The 19,788-nt window shown below is 39.0% G+C and overlaps 1 protein-coding gene and 1 long non-coding RNA gene across 2 annotated transcripts in view; one reads left to right on the top strand and one right to left on the bottom strand.

Moving 5' to 3' along the window:
- Positions 1-19,788, top strand: part of LOC128261064 (protein sprint) — a 66,126-nt gene that overhangs the window by 19,205 nt on the left and 27,133 nt on the right. The window contains 3 exon segments of the mRNA XM_052994503.1: positions 584-1,352; positions 5,398-5,827; positions 18,671-18,928. Coding sequence (XP_052850463.1) covers positions 589-1,352; positions 5,398-5,827; positions 18,671-18,928 — 1,452 coding nt within the window. The 5' untranslated portion in view covers positions 584-588.
- Positions 6,457-7,394, bottom strand: LOC128261101 (uncharacterized). The gene is made up of 2 exons (XR_008268214.1): positions 7,181-7,394; positions 6,457-7,108 (listed from the first exon to the last, which is right to left on the bottom strand). It is a non-coding gene; the product is annotated as an uncharacterized LOC128261101 (long non-coding RNA).

Here is a 19,788-nt window from a genome sequence, read left to right as displayed (position 1 = left end):
ATATTCTAAAAGTCTCAAGTAAAAAATTAGCAACAAATTTGGAATTTTGTGGGTTTTCAAATATTTTTTGTTGAATTAAAAAAAATGAAAGATCTGTTATTATTGTTTTTACCTCATTCTTTAGCTTGTAGATCTTAAAGTTGTCATTATATATTAAATTTTGTATGATCCTCCCATTAAGTTGCCAAAATCTGTCAACCCCTAAGCTGGGCATTGAAAATTGTTGTTGAAACTGCCTGTCGTTTGGCAGGTGTTGCCCTTTTTTTTTTACTGCAGTTACATAATACCAATGTGTTTGTCTTCGCATTTTTATTGGTAATAACATTTTGAAAGCCACAATGTGGCCGGGTTGTATTAAAATTCATGTTCTAAGTGGTTCATCGGATGTGCAATATGCGATATCCGATGTCTTTAGAGGTGGCGCAGGGGGCTTACCTCGGGTATTTAATGTCGGAATCAATAAAAGAGACTGACACATGTGTGTGGGGGTGTCTTCATTTATGAGTTGCAGTGTTGGTAGCATCAATTTTCCATTTCCCTGTCAGCTTGATTTGCCAGTAACTAAATGAAGGCGACTTTGCAGCCAGGATGTCGCACGAAACAGCAGTCTCAGCAGGAGCAAATTCTACAGCGGCGGTGTCCTGTGCGGATAACTCCTCGAAGGTGGAGGTCATCGTGTACACCACCAAGTCGGACAAGACGCTCAAGCAGAACATGAATGCCAAGGATGATACGCTCAGGAAGCGTACCTCCCTGATCATTGTGCCCCAGCAGGTGGACGTTGAGGAGCAGGATGCGACGACAAAGGTCAGGGACAATGGGAATCGCAACTCAACGGCCAGCATGGATAGCTGCGTCTCGAACACGACCAGTCAGAGCAATCAGTCGAGTGGTGGTGGCTCCAGTTCCTCGACAAGCAGCAGTGGCAGTGGCAGTGGCAGCAGCAGCAGCAGCAGCAGCAGTGGCTCCGAGGATGCCCACGGTGCCTACCAGGATCTGCAGAACGGCAATGCTGGCCAGGATCTGCACTCACCGTCGCCGGTGCCCAGGTGCCACTCGTCCACCAGCTCATCCTCCGCCTCGGAGTCCACCTCGTGCTCCAGCTCAGCGGACTACTCGCTGCGGGAGCAGCTCAAGAACTTTGCCAACCGAAATGCCGAGGAACAATTGAGGTCCTCGGGAGCCGCCGTGGAGCCCACCATCCGCTTGCTCAAGGGCATGAGTCTTCCGGTGGGCGGCGATCAGCAGTCGGTGCCCTCGGCCCTCTGCGATGCCCTGCTCAGTCCCCAGGAGGCTCCCCTGGGACGACGCTACGCCGAGGTGGCCCAGTTCAAAGGTCACCCCAAGGCAAGGTGAGTCAACTGATTCGATTTGAGTGCTTCGAGTGGTAATACACATTTTTTAGATTTCATAAGACCACACTCAAATCATGAACCATTTAATTTTGTTACAATAGTTAGTCATAGATCACTTTTTATTTTACTTTCGTCATGGTTAATACGGATTTATTTTGTAAATTTTGAATTAAAAAAAAAACCTAAAAAAAATATCAGAAATGTAAACCTAGGCCTATCAATGCTTAAATCATTTTTAATTAATTCGGTTTTTTAGTTTTTATTTAATTAATCTTTTAATTGGTTAAAGTCATCGAAGAGCAACAAAGTGGTCTGACAAATTAGACCATTCAAAGTTTTTTTTTTAAATATTAAATCTTTAGCATTCGTATCGGAATGTATGTAAATAATATTTATTCACCACTGTGTCTTAAAAATTAACAATTAAATTCAAGAGATATATTAACCATAAAATCCGTTTTTGTTTTTATTATATCTGTTATCTCTTTTAGGAATTCATTTTTGTTTTTGTTTGATAAGTATCTATAAAGTTCATGGTTGCTAGAAAAATGTTATTCTAAGTATGTAAAAACATAAACTATCATACTAATACCTTTTATTTTAAGCGCACTGAAATTGAATGAAAGTTTAAATTTAAAGAAAGCTGGGCTGTGTCCTAGTCAATGACTTACTATCTTCTTACATCCTCGGCAATCCAATCAATATGCCTGAGATGCAACCAAAAACTGACCTAGTCTGAGTGAGAGCACTCACTTCGATGACATCCTCTACAGGTTATCTAACCACATACACTTGGCAGCCGGTCCTCCAGCAATCCCCTACTGGATCCATTGTGTTCGGCGAGTGCTCAACTAAACGATGTCAACTGGCTGCTTAAGTCGAGTGCCCGACCCCAGGCATCCCACCAAACTGGCGAGCTGGAGTCCCAGTCCCAATCCCACTCCCAATCCCAAACGCAATCCCCCGAGCCGTTCCTCAACTCTAGCTGCACATGCATAATACACAACTTAATTAGTATTACTACTTTATGGCACTCTCGACGACGTTTGCCCCTTTTCCATCTACTCTCGACTCCTTTCTCTGGTTTCTACTTTGAGTTTGGAAGGGGGGAAAAATCTAATAACGGAGCATTACACACACGCACTGCCATTGCCACATTACCATATCAAAAACGGTTTGGTTGCCGACTCTCGAGCCCGTGGGGCATAGACAGGGGGTTAACTCCTTACCCCCGACACCCACTGCCATTCGCCTACAACTTCTTTTCTGTTGCTGTTTTGGCTAGATCAGAAATGCAGTTCACCCACACTGAAAGGAAAATATGACAGAAAGTCTGAGCCAAGTGCTCTACATTTAAATTGCCAAATATGCTATTTTAACTTTCATTTTCTTCGATTGCGATTTACAATTTTTGGGTTAAATATTGTTATATGACATGTAAGATTAAAAAGGGTTAGAATAGCACACTTTCTTATCTGTTTATTAATTATTATAGATTTTCTATAAATTTACATTTTTCATCATTTTTCTTCATATTTGCGTACAATATGCAAAAGTGTAAAGTAGTACTTATAAATTTACAACAATTCCGCAGTTTTAAGTGCACATATGAACTTTGTGCGGGATGAACTCTTGTGCACTTTCCCCACACTCGATGTGTCAGCTGTCAAGTGAGGAGGACGAAGCTACCATCGACAACTATGTTGAACTTTTTGAAAGCTGTCACAAGTAATTTGCATTCCCCCAAACTCCTTTTGGTCCTGACCAGCCCAACTCCAACTCCCACTCTAATCCAATCCGATCCGATCCGACCGCATCTAGCTGAAGTACGACCCGCATCCCCCTACGACTTGAACTCCATATACTGCACCTCTGTGTTGTACATATGCTTACTTTTTGTTTTATTTTCCACACTTTGATTCCATTCCATCTGGGCCTGAGAACAAAGAGTAAATATTCATGGGGCTGATGGGGCGAAAACTTTTGACAATTTTCGGGCCAACTGTGATTGCGCTGGGTGAAGAAGAATGGCACTACGGATTTCTGTGCGAACGAAACTTCCGATTGACAGAATCACGGATGGCATTGCGAGTTAAACTTTTCAAATTTGTGCAGACCAATAATTGAGTTAGCTCTGGTCCTCAGCCAATGCTGATTGTGAATAAAGATTGAGATGAAAGGGAAATCTTAAAATACTTACAGTTTTACTAACAGACAAGCTTCGTTGAAAGGGGAATTTTGGAAATAAATTCGAATTTAATTGAATTTAATTGATTAGGCAATAAATTAACTCTGACTTTAAGTAAGTAAAAAATAGTAATAGAAAAATATTGGTACAAAAAAAGTAGTACTATTTAATTAAAGCCAAAAATATTTCATAAGTTTCTATAGTTAAGAGCTATTAATTTTAATTTTGTTTATAAGTGTAAGCTACGTATAATTTTAAAAAAGTTATAAATAATTTAATTTCAATATAAAACAATTAATTGCTTTAGATTTTAAAACAAATGTACTTCATACTTGCAAATACAGTTAATGTATATTTATGTAAGTCTTTATTAATAGACTTTATTTCATATTCAATTCTGTGGCTGTGTCTATTGTACTAAATTCTTTTTTTTTTTAATTATCCACCTTATTCTTGTTTTGCATTTAATATTTATCAAGTTTCCTCCCAATCAAGATATTTACATACGTGTTATGGCTTAAATTGACCTTCAGCCCGCAGAATGGCCAAACTTTCAAGGTTTTCCGCCACCGACCGTTTATATTACCCCAAACCCAAACCCAAATTCACGGCGCCAGTCGTTGCCACTTAATCTTAATTGCCATGAGTGGGCGAATTTCCATAGGTTTCTAGTCCTACTTCTCCTACTCAACTGTCATTTCCCTATTTTGTTTATCGCTCGCTCTTGTTTGTTCTGCAAATCCTCATAAATACGAGCGTGTTTTCTTTGGCGGTTTGGCGTGTCCTTGAGCCTGCCTCAAGTTTCCCTAAAACGCCTAATTCTTTGCGAGTGTTTTATTATCCACCCAAACCCAAACCAAGTGGGCCAACAACCGCACACAACAAGTTTGACATCCTGTTTGTTCCGTGTTAATTTGACATGATTATGTCAGAGTGTTTGACAACTTTTCATATGGCCAAGTCGAGCATTTTCCGCCGTCTTCTTTTTCTTGTCTATGACAAGAGGGCCTGCTTTTCCAACGGCGCTGATCCATCAAAAGCAAAAGGCTGTCTTGCGGTTGCGAGTCCTTGGAGTTGAAGGCGGAAGCACATGCCGGCTCTCATTTCTTTTTTTTTTTTTCACGCACTTTATTTTCTTTTTTCTCCGTTGCCCTTCTTTTCTGTTCTCTAGCCATTCATTAATAACATTTGTGTCCTATCGTAGAAATATTGTTAAAATGGCGTAAAATTGCCCGCTTTGAGGCGTCATGACGATGCGAGTTCTGCGTCCTTCATCCTCGTCTTGAATTTAGCCACTTTGGCGACGGCATTGGCAAAAAAAATGTGTCGCAAATTAACCTTTTGACAGCTGACTGAGGGTTGAATGGGTATGGGCTTGACAAATGGGTCCAGAACTTAGGATTCGTGTCTACGTCAGGACTTAAAGGACTTGAAGAATCGAAGACTACTTAAAGACTACAAAAAAACACAAAAATAAATTGTTTTACAAACTGTAAAATTTAAATCACTTTGATTCATTAAAAATATTGTCTGCCCAGTTTACAATTGCTTGGAATTGAATGTTTAGAGTACGGGTTTGCACGTAATCCGCTGTCAATTAATAAGAAATTAAATACAATTTTGCTGTAGAATACCGGATAAAAAATACTTTAAAATAATGAATTTAATTTGATTTTGTAAAAGTAATGTCACACGCTGAATTGTTAACGCAAAGAATGTTTTAATGCTAATAGCTAATAGCATGTTTAATGGGTAATGGTGTTGTGTCCAACAAATTGTCGGAATTGTGAAGCTCGGAATACCAAAAATGTCTGAATCCATGTCTAATTAATTATTTCTTACTTCCATTTGCAGAACAAGTGAACCGCTTCCCTCTGCTGGTGCCACGCCCTCGTCTTTGGAGGCGTCCTCTGTGGATGCCGGCAATTCCCACGGTGGCAACAACAATAACATTAACAACAACCACAATGGCCAGCAACAGTCACAAAAATCTCAGCAACAGGCGAGCCTCAACGCCATCAGCAGCAAACTGAATGTCCTGGCCCAGTCCAATCTCAATAACAATAACACGAGCAGTCAGTCGGGATCCATGACACCAGCCTCAAATCGCACGGGCCTGGACGCGAATCAGAACCAAAATCAAAACACAGGCAGCCGCCGGAGCAGCAGCCTCGATCCGGATGTGGATGACGTCGTGGATGCGTCCCACGGCGGAGCCTTCGATGATGACATGCAGGCCCTCCTGCCCAAGTGCTCGCGTCGGTCCCGGGATGAGCTCAGTCAGGTGAGTCGTCGAATCCCTGTGAATCTCTGGAAGTTCCCTAACTTAATTCAGAAATAATTAACGCTGCTAAAATAATTGAAAATTTTTAATTTTGCATCACTTGTGGCAGTCAGATATTTTTCCCCGGTTCAAGTTTCATATTGTTCAATGAAATGTTGTAGAAGGCTGGTTGTAAACGATGAAGCAGCTGCATTTGCTGTATTCGTGTCGCACTCTTGTCTATGTCTTCTTTCTAATGCAATGAACTACGATTCAGCTTAATATTTGCATGAACTTAATGATCTGCGTATGGTTTACATTTACATGAGCTGCGAGACTGCTGCTGCATCGTTTACCACCAAAGCAAAAAACTGACTTACAATTTATTAAAAACTATCTAAGAGGTGAGCCTTGCGCATATATTAACTAAGGTGGGCTAGGCTTATGTTAGGCGTAGGTCAATTTTCCAAAACTTGGTTTGGTGGTAAACGATGCCTCTGCCGTCTCGCATGTGTGGCGTGACCAGTCGGTCAGAGATATTAATATTAAATTATATGTTTAGTTAAATCGAACAGGTTGCTATAACATAAATGTTTTTTATTTTAATAACAATACCGCTGACCAGTGCCAAGAAAGAAAACCAAAACCAACAAGTTTTCTCATTTAATGGCAACCATATTCACTCGCATTTCTATCCAGACTCCTGGGGTTCCCAGTTCGGGCTGCTCATGTAATTTGCCACCGTTCATTGCGCAATTTACTCAGTTTGCAGGTCCTTGGAGAGCGAGCGGCGAGAACTACTGAAATTTGTCGCCTTCATTTGGATGGCCTGCCACATGTGGCACAACCAAGTGGCAATTACGAGGCAGGCTCCACTGTTCCACACCCAGCTTTCATTCATTCATAATTTGCTACGTGTTGCCTTTTTGATGGGCAAAAGCAAGGGAAAAAGGTTGAGGGTCTAATGCTATGTGTGTATGTCCCAAAATACTATGTATAATGATAATGCAGTGTCGGGGTCCATAAAATGATGAAATCGAATGATTTCGTTTCGGCATAAAAATAAAAATTACAATACACGTCGCTTCCTCTCCGTTTTTCCCCATTTCCCTCACATTTTCCTCATTATTGCGAGCTGGTCGTGCGTGCTTTTCCCTGTGATTTTCTCATTAATAACTGAGAATCCTTTGTGTCTGCCTTCTCTCTCGTCTCATCGTCCCATCGTTCCATCGTCCTGTGCCTAATGGTTTGTAATTTCGTTTTTGGGTGGTAGTTGGGTGGTGGGCGTGGCATGCCCTGGGGCTGAAAAGAGTTTGACAAGTCAATTTGTTAGTTAATTTGATATGCGTTGCTATGCCACATCAATTGAGCAACCAATTTTGAAATGCCAGCAAGTCAGTCATGCCTTCTAATTGCTTAATAATTTATCCACTACATTGGTAAGTCATTGCATCCCATTGCATCGTTGCCAAAATTCGGTTTTATTCAACTTTGGAGTACTGTTCAAAATAAGGCAATAAAAACGTTGGCAACTGAGTTTAAAGTCGGATAAAGGGGCGTGGCAACCACAATCGAGATGGACGAAACCAAATCGTCTGGGGCGTGGCCCTTTCCGACAAGTGTGCTCACATTTTAATTTGTGGCCTGCACACATCCTGTTGCACTTGCAGGCAGTTTACGTTACACTATACGAAAAAAAGCTACTCTATTTCAATATAATAAGATTTATTTTTCCTGTATTTTTTATTGGAAAAGAAACAAAAAATGACGAATATTAAAAGAAGCTTTAGTTTGTAGCACTTTGACAGCCGATTCAAATTCCCATTTCCTTGCTTACCTGTTTTTCGTCCTTCTTTTTGTATTTTTTTTTATTTATTTGATTTATTTGTTCAAAAAGGGTCAAATAATTATTGGAATTTATTTGACTCTAATTTTTTGTACTTTCATTGTAAAATATAATTCCTGGCAACCTGTTTTATGGGAGGTTTTAAATTTATTCCAACTAATATATACAATTTAATGAAAATGATTTTCTTCGGACAAAAAATGAATTTATAAATATAAACATATTTAAAGCCTATTCCTAATACAATTTAATTGTTTTAAGCAGTGCTTCTTTCTCTGTGTGGCTTTCCTTTCTTGTGTGGTCGTTGGTAGCATCTTCCTTTCTGACCAGCAGATGGGCATAAAATATTGATTCTATTGCCAGACAGGCAGGCCCAAACAGCTGAGGCCGCCGACCAACGACAACCGACCAACGACAAGCGACCGTTTTAGTTGCAGCTTCTTTTGGTCCTTTTTTGGCCATTTATGAATATTCAATAAAAACAACATCAGAACGGCAGCAACAGGGCGGGGCACCGAACATCAACGATGGCGATAAAAGTGTCTGCCACCGGTGGAAAGTGTTTGGCGTTCTGTGTTCTCTGCTCTTCGTCCGCTGGCCAATATTTTCCGGTGCAGGAATGTGTTGCCACGACCACAGAGCGATGCAAAAAACACACATGCAACACACATAAGTGGGAAGGACCCGTCGAAGGACTCTCTGTCTGGCATGCACAAGTTTTTATCGCCACGGCGCCGATCAAAAGCATGTTTAGAGTTTGAGTCCTGAAACTGTGAAACTTTATTACTTTCATTATGCTTTATCCCCGCTGACGGTGACCGTCGCCTCCCTTTTCGCCATAAACAACTTTGGGTCTAATCTCCTGGCTGCGGGCAATGTCGAGTGGACATCGTCCTGTTGCTCCTGCTCCTGCTCCAGCTCCATCTGCTCCAACTCCTGCTGTTGCTGTCCCCTGATCCCTGTTCTTAGGCAGCTGTTTGCACAGGTGCACAGGTTTGCTAATTGCAGCGGTATTAGTGGAGCTTTGTCAGCGGCTTAGAGCATCCAACCCCCCGAACCGAACCGAACCGAACCGACCCAACCCGACTTCCTTTTTCTTTGAAATGGATGTACCAAGGGGCTTTTCTTGTTTCCTGCCCGTTGCCCTTTGAATGGGAATTTAGGTGAATGGAAACCCTATGGCCCAAGCTTACCAATACAATATATGTTTATATATAGGTTTCATCTTTAATAAAGCAACATTTATTTTGTCACTCTTTTTTCCAAATCCTATTTTACCCCAATATCGTAAGCCTTAATGTACAACAATTTCAACAGAAGAAGGCTTGAAACTTATCCCATGGATACAATTTTTTTTTTTTTTTTAATAAATTGTAGATTAAGCTTGCATTGGTTTTTAATTTTTCTGCGTTTTACTGTTTCAATAAGCAAGAAAATGTGCGAAACTCAAGTTATTTTCGTAAACGGGAAAATTTGTCGCCGTTTTTTAAAAAGTAAAGCTTGTTTTCTGCAAAAAATCGAAAATTATTTGCACAAAGAAAAAAAACTTTATGATTATTTATTAACTTATAAGAACTTAGTTATTTTTGTAAACTAAATTTCCTGAAAAATCAATTAAAATCAATTAGGAACACACCTTAATAAAATGTTAAAACCCTTTTGAGTATAAAGGGTATTCCAAAACTGGGACCCCTTTTGTCCTGGTAATTTTTTGTTGAGTTTTGCGTTCAGTTCATGTTGCTTGTCAGGCGAGAGATGTTTGCTGATATTGTCAGGTGGGCAGGACGAAAAAGGACATGCGACAGACGACCGCAGCAATCAGGCTCGAAGGGATGCGAGTTTGTTGTGTCCTGTCAAAGCCAATGAGGCGTCTGTGCTGTGCATGTCATGCGGTCGCCCAAGCTCACCATTTTTCCCCATTTTCTCCATTTTCCCCCCATCCGCACTTGGTGGCCTTTTTAAAGTCCATCTAATGAAGTGAACGCTTAAATTTCGTTGTTCATTTGCGTTAGTTTTTGGTGTCAAAAGTGGTGAGGACTTTGCCTCACATTTTTCTTCCCACTGCCATCTCTCGTTTCAATACTGTCGCCGCTGGACGCATCTTCCTTGGTGTGTGCCTAATGGCTTTGACTTTTTGACAGCATCCCCAGCGTACAGTCCAGTATCCTGTTTCCTCGCCCCCTCCATTTTTCCCCACCAGACTGGCCATTTGAACGTCTCGTCTTCGTTTTGGCCATCGGCCATTTAATGGCGTTCTTTATGTGCTGGCTTATTACTTGAGCTGAATGTTTATTGCATTTCCCATTTAGCCATTCGGTATTTAGAATTTGGGAAGCTGTGGAATTTCCACTTACTCTTGAGCGCTGCCGGCAATTTTCACTTTTCCCAGCCGGCTTGTTAATTATGCAGACGCTTTCGTGCTTTTTGTGTGCAATTTGTGCAGTGTTGCCGAATTTCCGCTTGGCTAATTATGCATTCACAGGATGGATAGTTTTATGCGCAACTCTTTTCAACTCATAAAGGAAGAACTCTGCTGACAAATGCAAGTGCTCACTGAAATTAATTAGATTTTTACATTAGTAATATAAATATTTAATATGTTTTAAATCAAAATTAATTGTACTTTTGCATTTATAGGGAGTGTGCATATTTGCGCAGTATTAAGCAGCTGCAACATGATTTTAAAGAGAAAAAAAGCTGGTTAATTTAATATGAAATTTAAATACAAAAAAATAAGTCTGGTCTGACTTTAGATAATTTATTCTATCTATTAGTTGATAAAGGTACAAAGGGGATATTGTTGACTATATTGCTGTAAAAATTAAATTTTTAATATTTATTAGTGAAAATACAATTTTTGACGCGTTACTATTCATTTTTATTTGGCTTCCCATAAATACACAATATTTAAAGAAAAAATGAAAGATGTTATACTTGACTAGATTTCTGTCCCCTTTAAGCCTTTAATTTTATTTTAATTTAAATCCAGTTAAGTATTCGTTTTCCTTTTCCTTTCTGTTTTAAGTTCACATAAAGTTTATGATTTTAAAAAATGCAAAAAAGATTTTCTTGACTAGATTTCTTAACCATTTTATTGTTTCCTTTCTGTAAGTCCGATCCAAACATTCTTTTAAACCTTTTTATGGAAATATATTTTCCGAGTGGACTGCGTGCTCAAAGGATAACTAAATATGGGACCTGGGAGATGCACACTAGGCACACACTCACATACACTCAGCCACACACACACACACATCAGTCAGTCTGTGTGATGTCTAGCTGCTGTTGTTCCCATTGCGGTTATTCCTACCATTTCGGGGCATCCTGCTGCTACTGCTGCTACTGCTGTTGCTGCCATTAAATGTAATTCTCTGTGGTTTTTATGGTTTTTTAAAACATTCAACAACATTTTACGTGGCTGCTATTTATCTTTTATTTCCACGGCTGCTGCACTCCCCCTCTTTCCTCCTTTTGTGGACTTCCTATCATGTCCTGTGCACGTATTGTGTTGCTGTTGTTGTTAGTTTTCAGTTGGTACATAGAGACAAAAATGTTGGTAACTTAAATTTGAAATGTTAAAATAAGAATACGAAATTTTAAATTTCATAAAGAAATTATCAATCCAGTGATGAGTTTTTAGCGCTGATTTAACCAACGAATAATTTCATTTATTTTTGAACAGAAAATTCAAGAATTGGAAAGTCAGAAAAAATATAATCTATTTATTATGTATAGGTTTCCGTGTCTAAACATTATCTTCATTTGGAAAATAAGTTGTTTTTGTTTTTTGATATAGCAAAGATTAAAATATTCACATATCGAAAGAGTTTGTATTTATTTAATAATTTAAATTTGAAGGTACCACACCAATTACTAAGGTTTTAAAATCACTTCGAAAGGTGTCCAAAAGTATGCAGTAATAAAATTAACACCTTTTTTCATAGTATGGACTTTTGGACTATGAAAAATGAATAATGAATAATGGACTTTTGTTGCATACTTTTACCCTCCTTTTTTTTTTTTAAGAAGTAACCCCACTAGACTTTGAAAGAGAGAGTTTTTTCTCAGTGCACTTGCTCCTGCGCTGCGACGGGTAATAATTCAGTCTCGAGTGCAATTTGCCCGCACGAGACAGAAAAACAGCGGGTGCGATGGGGCCAGTCCTATAGAGACACGTGCACGGCAGCTTATCGCTCTTACCTTTTGTCAAACTATTAGTTGAAAGAGAATAGATTCGGCAATGGGATGGAAAACGCCATCGTGCACCGTGGGACTGTTAATCAGCTTTATGCGAACAATGGCCAAAAATCACTCAATCGTTCTATATGATTTTTATGAAATTAATTTCACGCTGGGACCTGCGCCCTGATAAGAGAAGCTTTATGCGGGGATTTCGCACTCACACCCCGCAATCATATGAGCCATTATCTTGATCGGACGGCATGGCAGCCGCAAAAAAGGGAAAGTCAGTGTCTGGGGGTGTAAAATCATTTCAAATTGACTCGAAGCTGATTCAAACTTTGTATTTGTTGAATTCTAAGTTATAGGCTATAGAATTCACATCCAACAAAAAATTTTCATAGAAACGGAACTATTGTTACATACATTTTAAACTATATTTATTTGAATGCTTGAATGAAGAAGCTTAAATATCATCTCAAGTTTTCCAGAGCTTGTCCCTTAACTTCTTGCGATTCCGTTGCCTGATTTCATTTCCGCAAGTCTCCAGTGCAACTTCCGCTCCTCCTTGCAGTTTTTTTATTTGTCAAGTTCCCCCTCATTTGTCGCATTTGAACAATTTTCATTGCTCGCTTTTCGGCGGCGTAAAATAAATAGTTTTCCCCCCATGCCCTTTTTTTTCTGGTTTTTATTTTTCTCTTTTCCTCTGCTGCTTGTTGTGTAATTTATTAAATGGCAGTTGGGTGAAAGAGGTGGGAAACTCCCTGGTGAAGTTACAGGGCATTTTGTCAATGGCTGAGAATTTTTATATTGCCATCGAATTTTGGCCAAAAGTATTTCACCAATATTGGCAAGATAGAGATACCAGGACGATACTCAGACTCAGACTCAGACAATTGTTTGCCAATATTTTAGCCGAATTGGGAAGTGGGAGGCGGGAAGTTTGCAGGGCGTGGAAATGAGATTGGGTCGGTCTGAGAATGAATTTCGTTGTCGACATCTGCCAGAACGGAACCCAGAATACTTTCTTCGTCTGTCGTCGCAGTCTGGCTCGTTCAACTTCCGGCGCTTTCTCATGACCGTGAAAGTGTTGGCCCTGGCCCTGGCCCTAACCCTGGCCCAAACGCAAAAATCGGCTTTTGGCCCGACTTGGTCCACAACCACTCGCTTCGCTGCCCATTGTTGCATTCACAGATACACTCGCACACACTCCGAATCTGAAGAAGCCGCATATAATATGAGTACAGCGGGCTTAAAGTCGCGACTGTTTGCCCAGCATAACGAGATCCCTTTAGGAAGCCAAAACCAAACAAATCCCCACACACAAGCTCAAAAATCTGAAAATACACGCGGAGAAATACATTTTATTGCATGTTTTACTTGTTTAAATGCGTTTAAATAATTGTTTGGCTATTAAAATTAAGGAATGGCCCTTAAATTGAAGTCAAATAATAGGTTGCATGAATAAATTTATAATAATTTTGTCCACTGCTCTCCAAAATAAAATGGTAAGGCCCCTTTATGGATTTGGTTTACTTACATTACAAATAAATGTTTTTAAGTCTGACCGGATATTTTATATAAACTGATGCGGTTTCAAATATTTATGAGATACACCAAATCGGATGAATATAGAAAAGCTGCCCTAAGAACATGAAACTGCGCAATTTATATGATCTTTTATCATTTGGGGATCAAGAAAGTCTCATGAACAATAATCTGAGTGTATTTAAAGGCAAAACAGAAGCCCTGGCAGCATCAACCCTCAGCTTAGATTTCCACCCAACCTCTGTGTGCCACTCAAAAATGCAGCCAGGCTACTCAGAAGTCGATTCTGGTTCTGGGCACGACCATTCTTTTTTATTCGGGGTTGCTAACTACTGCCCTCACTGCACCCTGCAAGAATTTCAGCCTTATCCAACATAAAGCTATTAGATATCCCTGCATGTCCATGTTTTTGTGTGTGTGTGTGTGTGCTTTTTTTTATGTATTTTGGTAATTCTGTAAACAAATGAGTGGGATCTGGCAGATAGCTATAATATTCGAACTGGGGAAGCTCAAGGCTAACTTAATAAGTATCGCATTAGAGCGGAAGTGTGGGGATGGCAAAATGCGTTGTTTGAAGATGGTCGTATTTTTCTTTGACGCGTTCAATTTAAGTTGCTTATTATTAAAGACGAAATGTGTTTATGTTTTACTGCGTTTGTATATGGAGTTTTCTCATTTTTTTTGTGAACATATTATTTAAGGCACTTTTAAAGGACTACTTTATTTTTTTTTACTTTACCACAAAGAGTAGTAAAATCAGTTATCATCAAATATGTAGTCAATTCATTCTTGCCCACAAAAGTCCAATAATTTTAAAAGAAAATAGGCCTTAAAAATAAAAGTTTCAAAACGCGAATTTTTGCGGTAATGTTTTATTTAAAAATTTCCTCCACAAAAGTTAAGTAGTTTATAAAAAGCAAAGATTTATTTTTATAGCAAATTAATTAATGTATTTTCTTGTTATTGATTTCTCACATCCAAAAAATCTTAATCGGCTTAATAACATAATTTGCATTTCGACAACTATGCGTTCAGCTTAATATTATACTTCATTTAGCAACGCAGTTCATTGACTTTAAATAATGTAAGTTTTGGGCATTCGAAATTCAGTCGTAAAACGGGTAAATAAGTATCATTAGGTTTCTAAATTCAGCATGCATTCGGCCAACATTTAACTCCCTCCTTAACTCGACCACTTTGAAATAGTTTGGGTCCCTGGCGAGCGAATAAAAAGTAGAAAAGGGACCCCAACGCTGGCGTAATAAGCAATACTTAAGACCTAATGCAGGGTATAAAATATGCGCAGCATTCGCAGTCACCTCGCTCCACGCCCTCTCGCATTTTCCAGGATACCTAGGACACAAGGGTTGCCCTGTGTTCATAGTCGTCCTTTTTGGTTGGGAAAAACCCTGAAAACGGTCGCCTGCAGTGCGCGTTTCTTTTGCCGCTGCTGTGATTTTTGATTTAAGCATAATTTTGCAACAATTTCGCTGGGTTCCTTGGGGCTGCCCGCTGTGAGCTCTGAAAAATTTCAAACATTTCTTCAAGGGATTTGCGCAATTTTCCATTTTTTTCCTGCCCAAGTTTGTGTGTGTCTGTGTGTGTGTTTGCCCTGCCATCATCTGTCTGCTGGGGATGCTGCCGGTTTTTTTTTTTCTTGCTGTTCAAGGCTCCCCCTCTATATTACTCGCATTTAAATGGTTGGCAAATAAACAGGCGAACATTTTGCATTTCCATTTCATTGCGTTTGTCTTAAGACCTTTCTCTGTCTGAATGTCTGCGGCATCTTCTCGGTTCTATTTCCTGCTGCCATTGTCAACTCGGCGTATGATTAATGCGTCAAAGAAGGGACAGCTGAAACCGAACCTCTGAACCCCTGAAACATGATCTCTATTCTACGCCAACTCACTCACGCCCACAGCCCAGCCAACCCGTTTAATAAATGACATCAAAAATTAAAATTCGCCGCCGCCGGAGCGTAATTCAAATTTACTAAAGCAATAGAAAGATATGCATCTGGGATGTATATCAAAAAGGTGAACCAGGCAACCTAATTTGACACTTGCCGGCACTCGAGCAAGTTTCACTTCTTTTCCAAGGACACAAAAACAAAAAAAAAAAGGAGCAAAAAAAAAAAAAGGCAACAGGAATCCATGGCGTTGTTAGTGGTGACGAGTCAAGTCGAATGAAAGGGGTGCACAGTGGGTGCGCGGAAAACCACTCGAATCGACTCGACTTTTTTCCAAAGCCAAAAACACGCTTCGATGGTTTCATCCTCTAATGAAGGGATTTATCAAGCATTTTAAATTAAACGGGTCCAGCAGTGCGAATATCAGGGCACTTTAATGAGATCCCAGAAGCCGGAATAACTCATTTATTTAAGGGGGTAGAATTATTCCGAGGGCCTCAAATTTACCTCTTTGCCAAATAAAAAATGTTTTAATCTAAATCAAATTTTTGTTCTCTTTTAATAAAGTAATAATAATAAGCGATAAGTTTGCAAACGAAGGAACCACCTTTTCCACTGAAAAAAATCGAGTTAATGAGACTTTGAGTTTTACAAAATGAATGAACTTGTTATACCCTTGCAGAGGGTATTATAATTTCAGTCAGAAGTTTGCAACGCAGTGAAGGAGACGTTTCCGACCCTATAAAGTATATATATTCTTGATCAGCATCACTAGGAGAGTCGATCTAGCCATGTCCGTCTGTCCGTCCGTCTGTCCGTCTGTCCGTCCGTTTATATGCAAACTAGTCTCTCAGTTTTAAAGCTATCTGCATGAAATCCCAAAAGTTGTCTTTCTATTGCAGGTAGTATATAAGTCGGAACGAGCCGGATCGGACGACTATAGCATATAGCTCCCATAGGAACAATCGGAAAAATAAATGAAAAAAAATTATAACTTTGCTGTTTTTTAATTTTTTGTTTAGTTCTTCGACATATAGTAATGGTAAAATATTTCCGATTTACGGTTTAAATTTCATCAAAATCGGACGACTATAGCATATAGCTCCCATAGGAACAATCGGAAAAATAAATGAAAAAAAATTATAACTTTGCTGTTTTTTAATTTTTTGTTTAGTTCTTCGAGATATAGTAATGGTTTAATATTTCAGAATTACGGTTTTAATTTCATCAAAATCGGACGACTATAGCATATAGCTCCCATAGGAACAATCGGAAAAATAAATGAAAAAAATTATAACTTTTCTGTTTTTTAATTTTTTGTTTAGTTCTTCGACATATAGCAATGTTTAATTATTTCAGAATTATGGTATAATTTTATCAAAATCGGACGTCTATAGCATATAGCTCCCATAGAAATAATAAAAATATATAAAATAACTATCTAATAATTGAGCTGCAAATAATCATAGTTTCAATGTTTTTTTTTAGCACATACTCAAGTAAATCATAATTTAAATGTTTTCAAAAGTATTTAATTAATGCAATAGCTGCAAGGGTATATGAACTTCGGCTTGCCGAAGTTTGCTTTCCTTCTTGTTTTTTTTTAGATTCTATTTGGTTCGAGTTTAGCAATTTTAATTCACTATTAAAGCCATCTAAAATTTGTTTTAAGTTTAATTTAACGATAATTTTTTATTAAGAAAAAAGAGTCATAAATAATTTAATATTAATGAAATCAAGGTGGATAAATAAAACATGGGCTAAAGATTTTTATTGGCAGTTCGGATCTTTTCTACTGCTCTCCATGTTTTTTAAAGTATTAGCAATTTTTAAAACGAAACATTTTAAGTATGTGCTTTTAGTTAGGTTTTGAATTTAAGCAATAAGAAAGGTATTTTATTTTTTGTTCAAATTAGTCTTTCACTTAAGGAATGTTTATCTGCGCAAAAAGATAAAAAAAAAGTAAACATTCAGATATGTTTTATTTTTAATTTATTTTTTATTGTTTTTAGGGTATTTGCTATGGTTCATCCTTGATTTTTGCCATCCTATCTCTTATTTATTTTTGAATAAATTACAATTCCAAAAGCATCGGCTTTGGGATCAATTGTGGGCATCGCTAACAGTTGGCAAACATCGTCATCATCATTTCCATTTTGACAGAGGATGACATGCACACTCATCTACGATATAAACCCCCAAATAACATCCGCCTGCTGAAAAGTATGCTACACAACACTCTCGCCCACACTCACTGGAATAAAGAGGCGAAGTAACTTCAAAGCCAGCCCTTGGCAATTTTCAATTAAAAACGCCTACAACGCGACTGCTTTCGCATGCCTCTGCTGCCAAAGAATTTTTGTGTTTTTGTTTCGCTTTGTTTGCCCTGCAAACTCTGCCTGCGGGAAAATGCCGCTCCTGCCGCTCCACCACCACTGCTAAATTTCTGGATTTTCCGGCCGCTCTTTGGCTCAGCTTTAATGTTGAGCTCGGAGCCATTCTAGAAAAATATCACGACATGGAATTGCACTCGCACTGATGGAGATTACAGAAATATGGCCAGAGGCAATGTGTCAAGTGTCGGAAATTCGTCTGCCAGCCCTGCGTTTCCATCCGCGGAGCACTGCTTGGTGCCTCTAAACTTGGTCAAGTGTGGGCTTCTGTGTGTCCCAGCAGCTGCTCAGGAAGTTCTCCCTCACTTGGCCCTCTTTTCTGGCAGTTCTAAGTTCTAAGGTTGTACATTAGCCTAGAAAGAAACTACATGTTGTGTACAAAAAGGTTTAACAAATTGAAACCCTTGAAAATTAATTTTATCTGCGTACTAGACATTGATAATTGTAAGCTCCAGATATAGAAAGAAATGTATTTTTGTATTATTTTTATTTATTTTGAACCCAAGCCTAGATTGAAACTTCATGACAATTTACAAATTTGAATCTTTGAAAAAATGTTATTTATGTATAAGACATTGACAATTGTAAGCTCAGATAGAAAACTCGAAAAAAAAGCTCCCTTTATATGCTGATGTAATTAATAAGTCCTCTTTAATAACATAGACCTGTTAAAAGTCACTTACTTAAATCTAGTTTTTAATTAATTTTTATAATAGTCATTTTTAAGGGAAGACAACGTAATAGTTAAACACGAACATGGTGCATAATTATAACATTTAACAAGAAATGAAAGACTTCTCAGAATATGAATGATAAATGTCTATTTAATGATGTGTGCTATTTGAAGACCAACTTTTTTTCAAACTATCTTTGGCACTCTTTGCCTTAAATAAAAATACTTTCAATTAAGCTTACCTGTACTTGATTTAACTTTGAGGTGCAGTTTGATATATAGGTACTAATCTATACGCATCCTTCTCCACTTGCAGTCGCGCACATCCTTGGTGTCGAGCTCGGAGGGTGGCATCCTGGCCGAGGGCGAGACGTCCAGCGAGGACGACGAGGAGGAGCCCGTGGAGGCGGAGGACGAGGACGATGGCGAGGAGAGCAGCCGCGACTCCAGCGACAACTCGCCGCCCTGTGACCTGGGACTCATGGAGCGCCTCCTGCTGACCCATCCGATGTGGTTCCTGCCGGGCATCCAGCGATCCGGGGCCGTTCATCTGCTCCAGGGCAAGGAGGAGGGGGTGAGTTGTCCTTCCTGGCGATAATTATTAATTTATTGATTTAGCTTAATAAGGCAATTTGGTAAATCGCAAATGGACGGTAAAGGGGACGGTAAATTAACAAACACATGTGACCACACAAATTTGCACAACAATGAGAGCAGGCAAAAAAAAAAAAAAAAATGAAAGGACAGGACAGAAGGATTCATTCATTTGCTGCAAAATTTACATATACAAATTGCAATCAATTAACGACCAGCGGGTCCTGCGATGTCCTGTGATGTCCTGCGTAGCCAGCAAAAACACCAAAACACACACACACGGCTAGAAGGTGGCAGGGGAAGATTCATTAATATTACGACAGGACAACAATGCCAAGCCCTTTTAATTGTAAATGTATAAAGATAAACAAAGAAATGTAGCCAGGACCAGGACGCCGAGAACGAGCACGAGAACGAGGACTAGAATCAGGACTCTGCTGCGTTTGCAAATTCATTGAAATTTATCTGACTCGAGCAGCAAATGGCAGACAATGGGTATGAAGAATGGGAGGAATGGTATAACCATGTAGTATGAGAAACGAGCACCCATTCACAAAAGGCGACAAAAACAAAAGCCCAGCCAGAAAGCTTACAAGCTAGCAAGCCAGCAATGGTCAGCAGACAGGGATTGATAAAAAGGACCAGGAGCTGAACTATAGATGGCCCAGGACCTCGAGTCTACACTAAGGGAAAAAGCAATATCTAAAGTTAGCACTACATTTCCGGACCGATTTCTCAATATCATTTTAAAGTGCTAGTTTAAGAGAAAGTTTGATGGAAGTCACGAATCGTTAAGAATCGTTAACTCAATGGCAATTTAATCTTTAATAAAATTCAATT

Source organism: Drosophila gunungcola, assembly GCF_025200985.1.
Source record: "Drosophila gunungcola strain Sukarami chromosome X unlocalized genomic scaffold, Dgunungcola_SK_2 000050F, whole genome shotgun sequence".
In the NCBI taxonomy this organism is placed as follows: domain Eukaryota; kingdom Metazoa; phylum Arthropoda; class Insecta; order Diptera; family Drosophilidae; genus Drosophila; species Drosophila gunungcola.
Note: the sequence above shows the minus strand (reverse complement) of the source record. Positions and strands in the feature narration are given on the sequence as shown.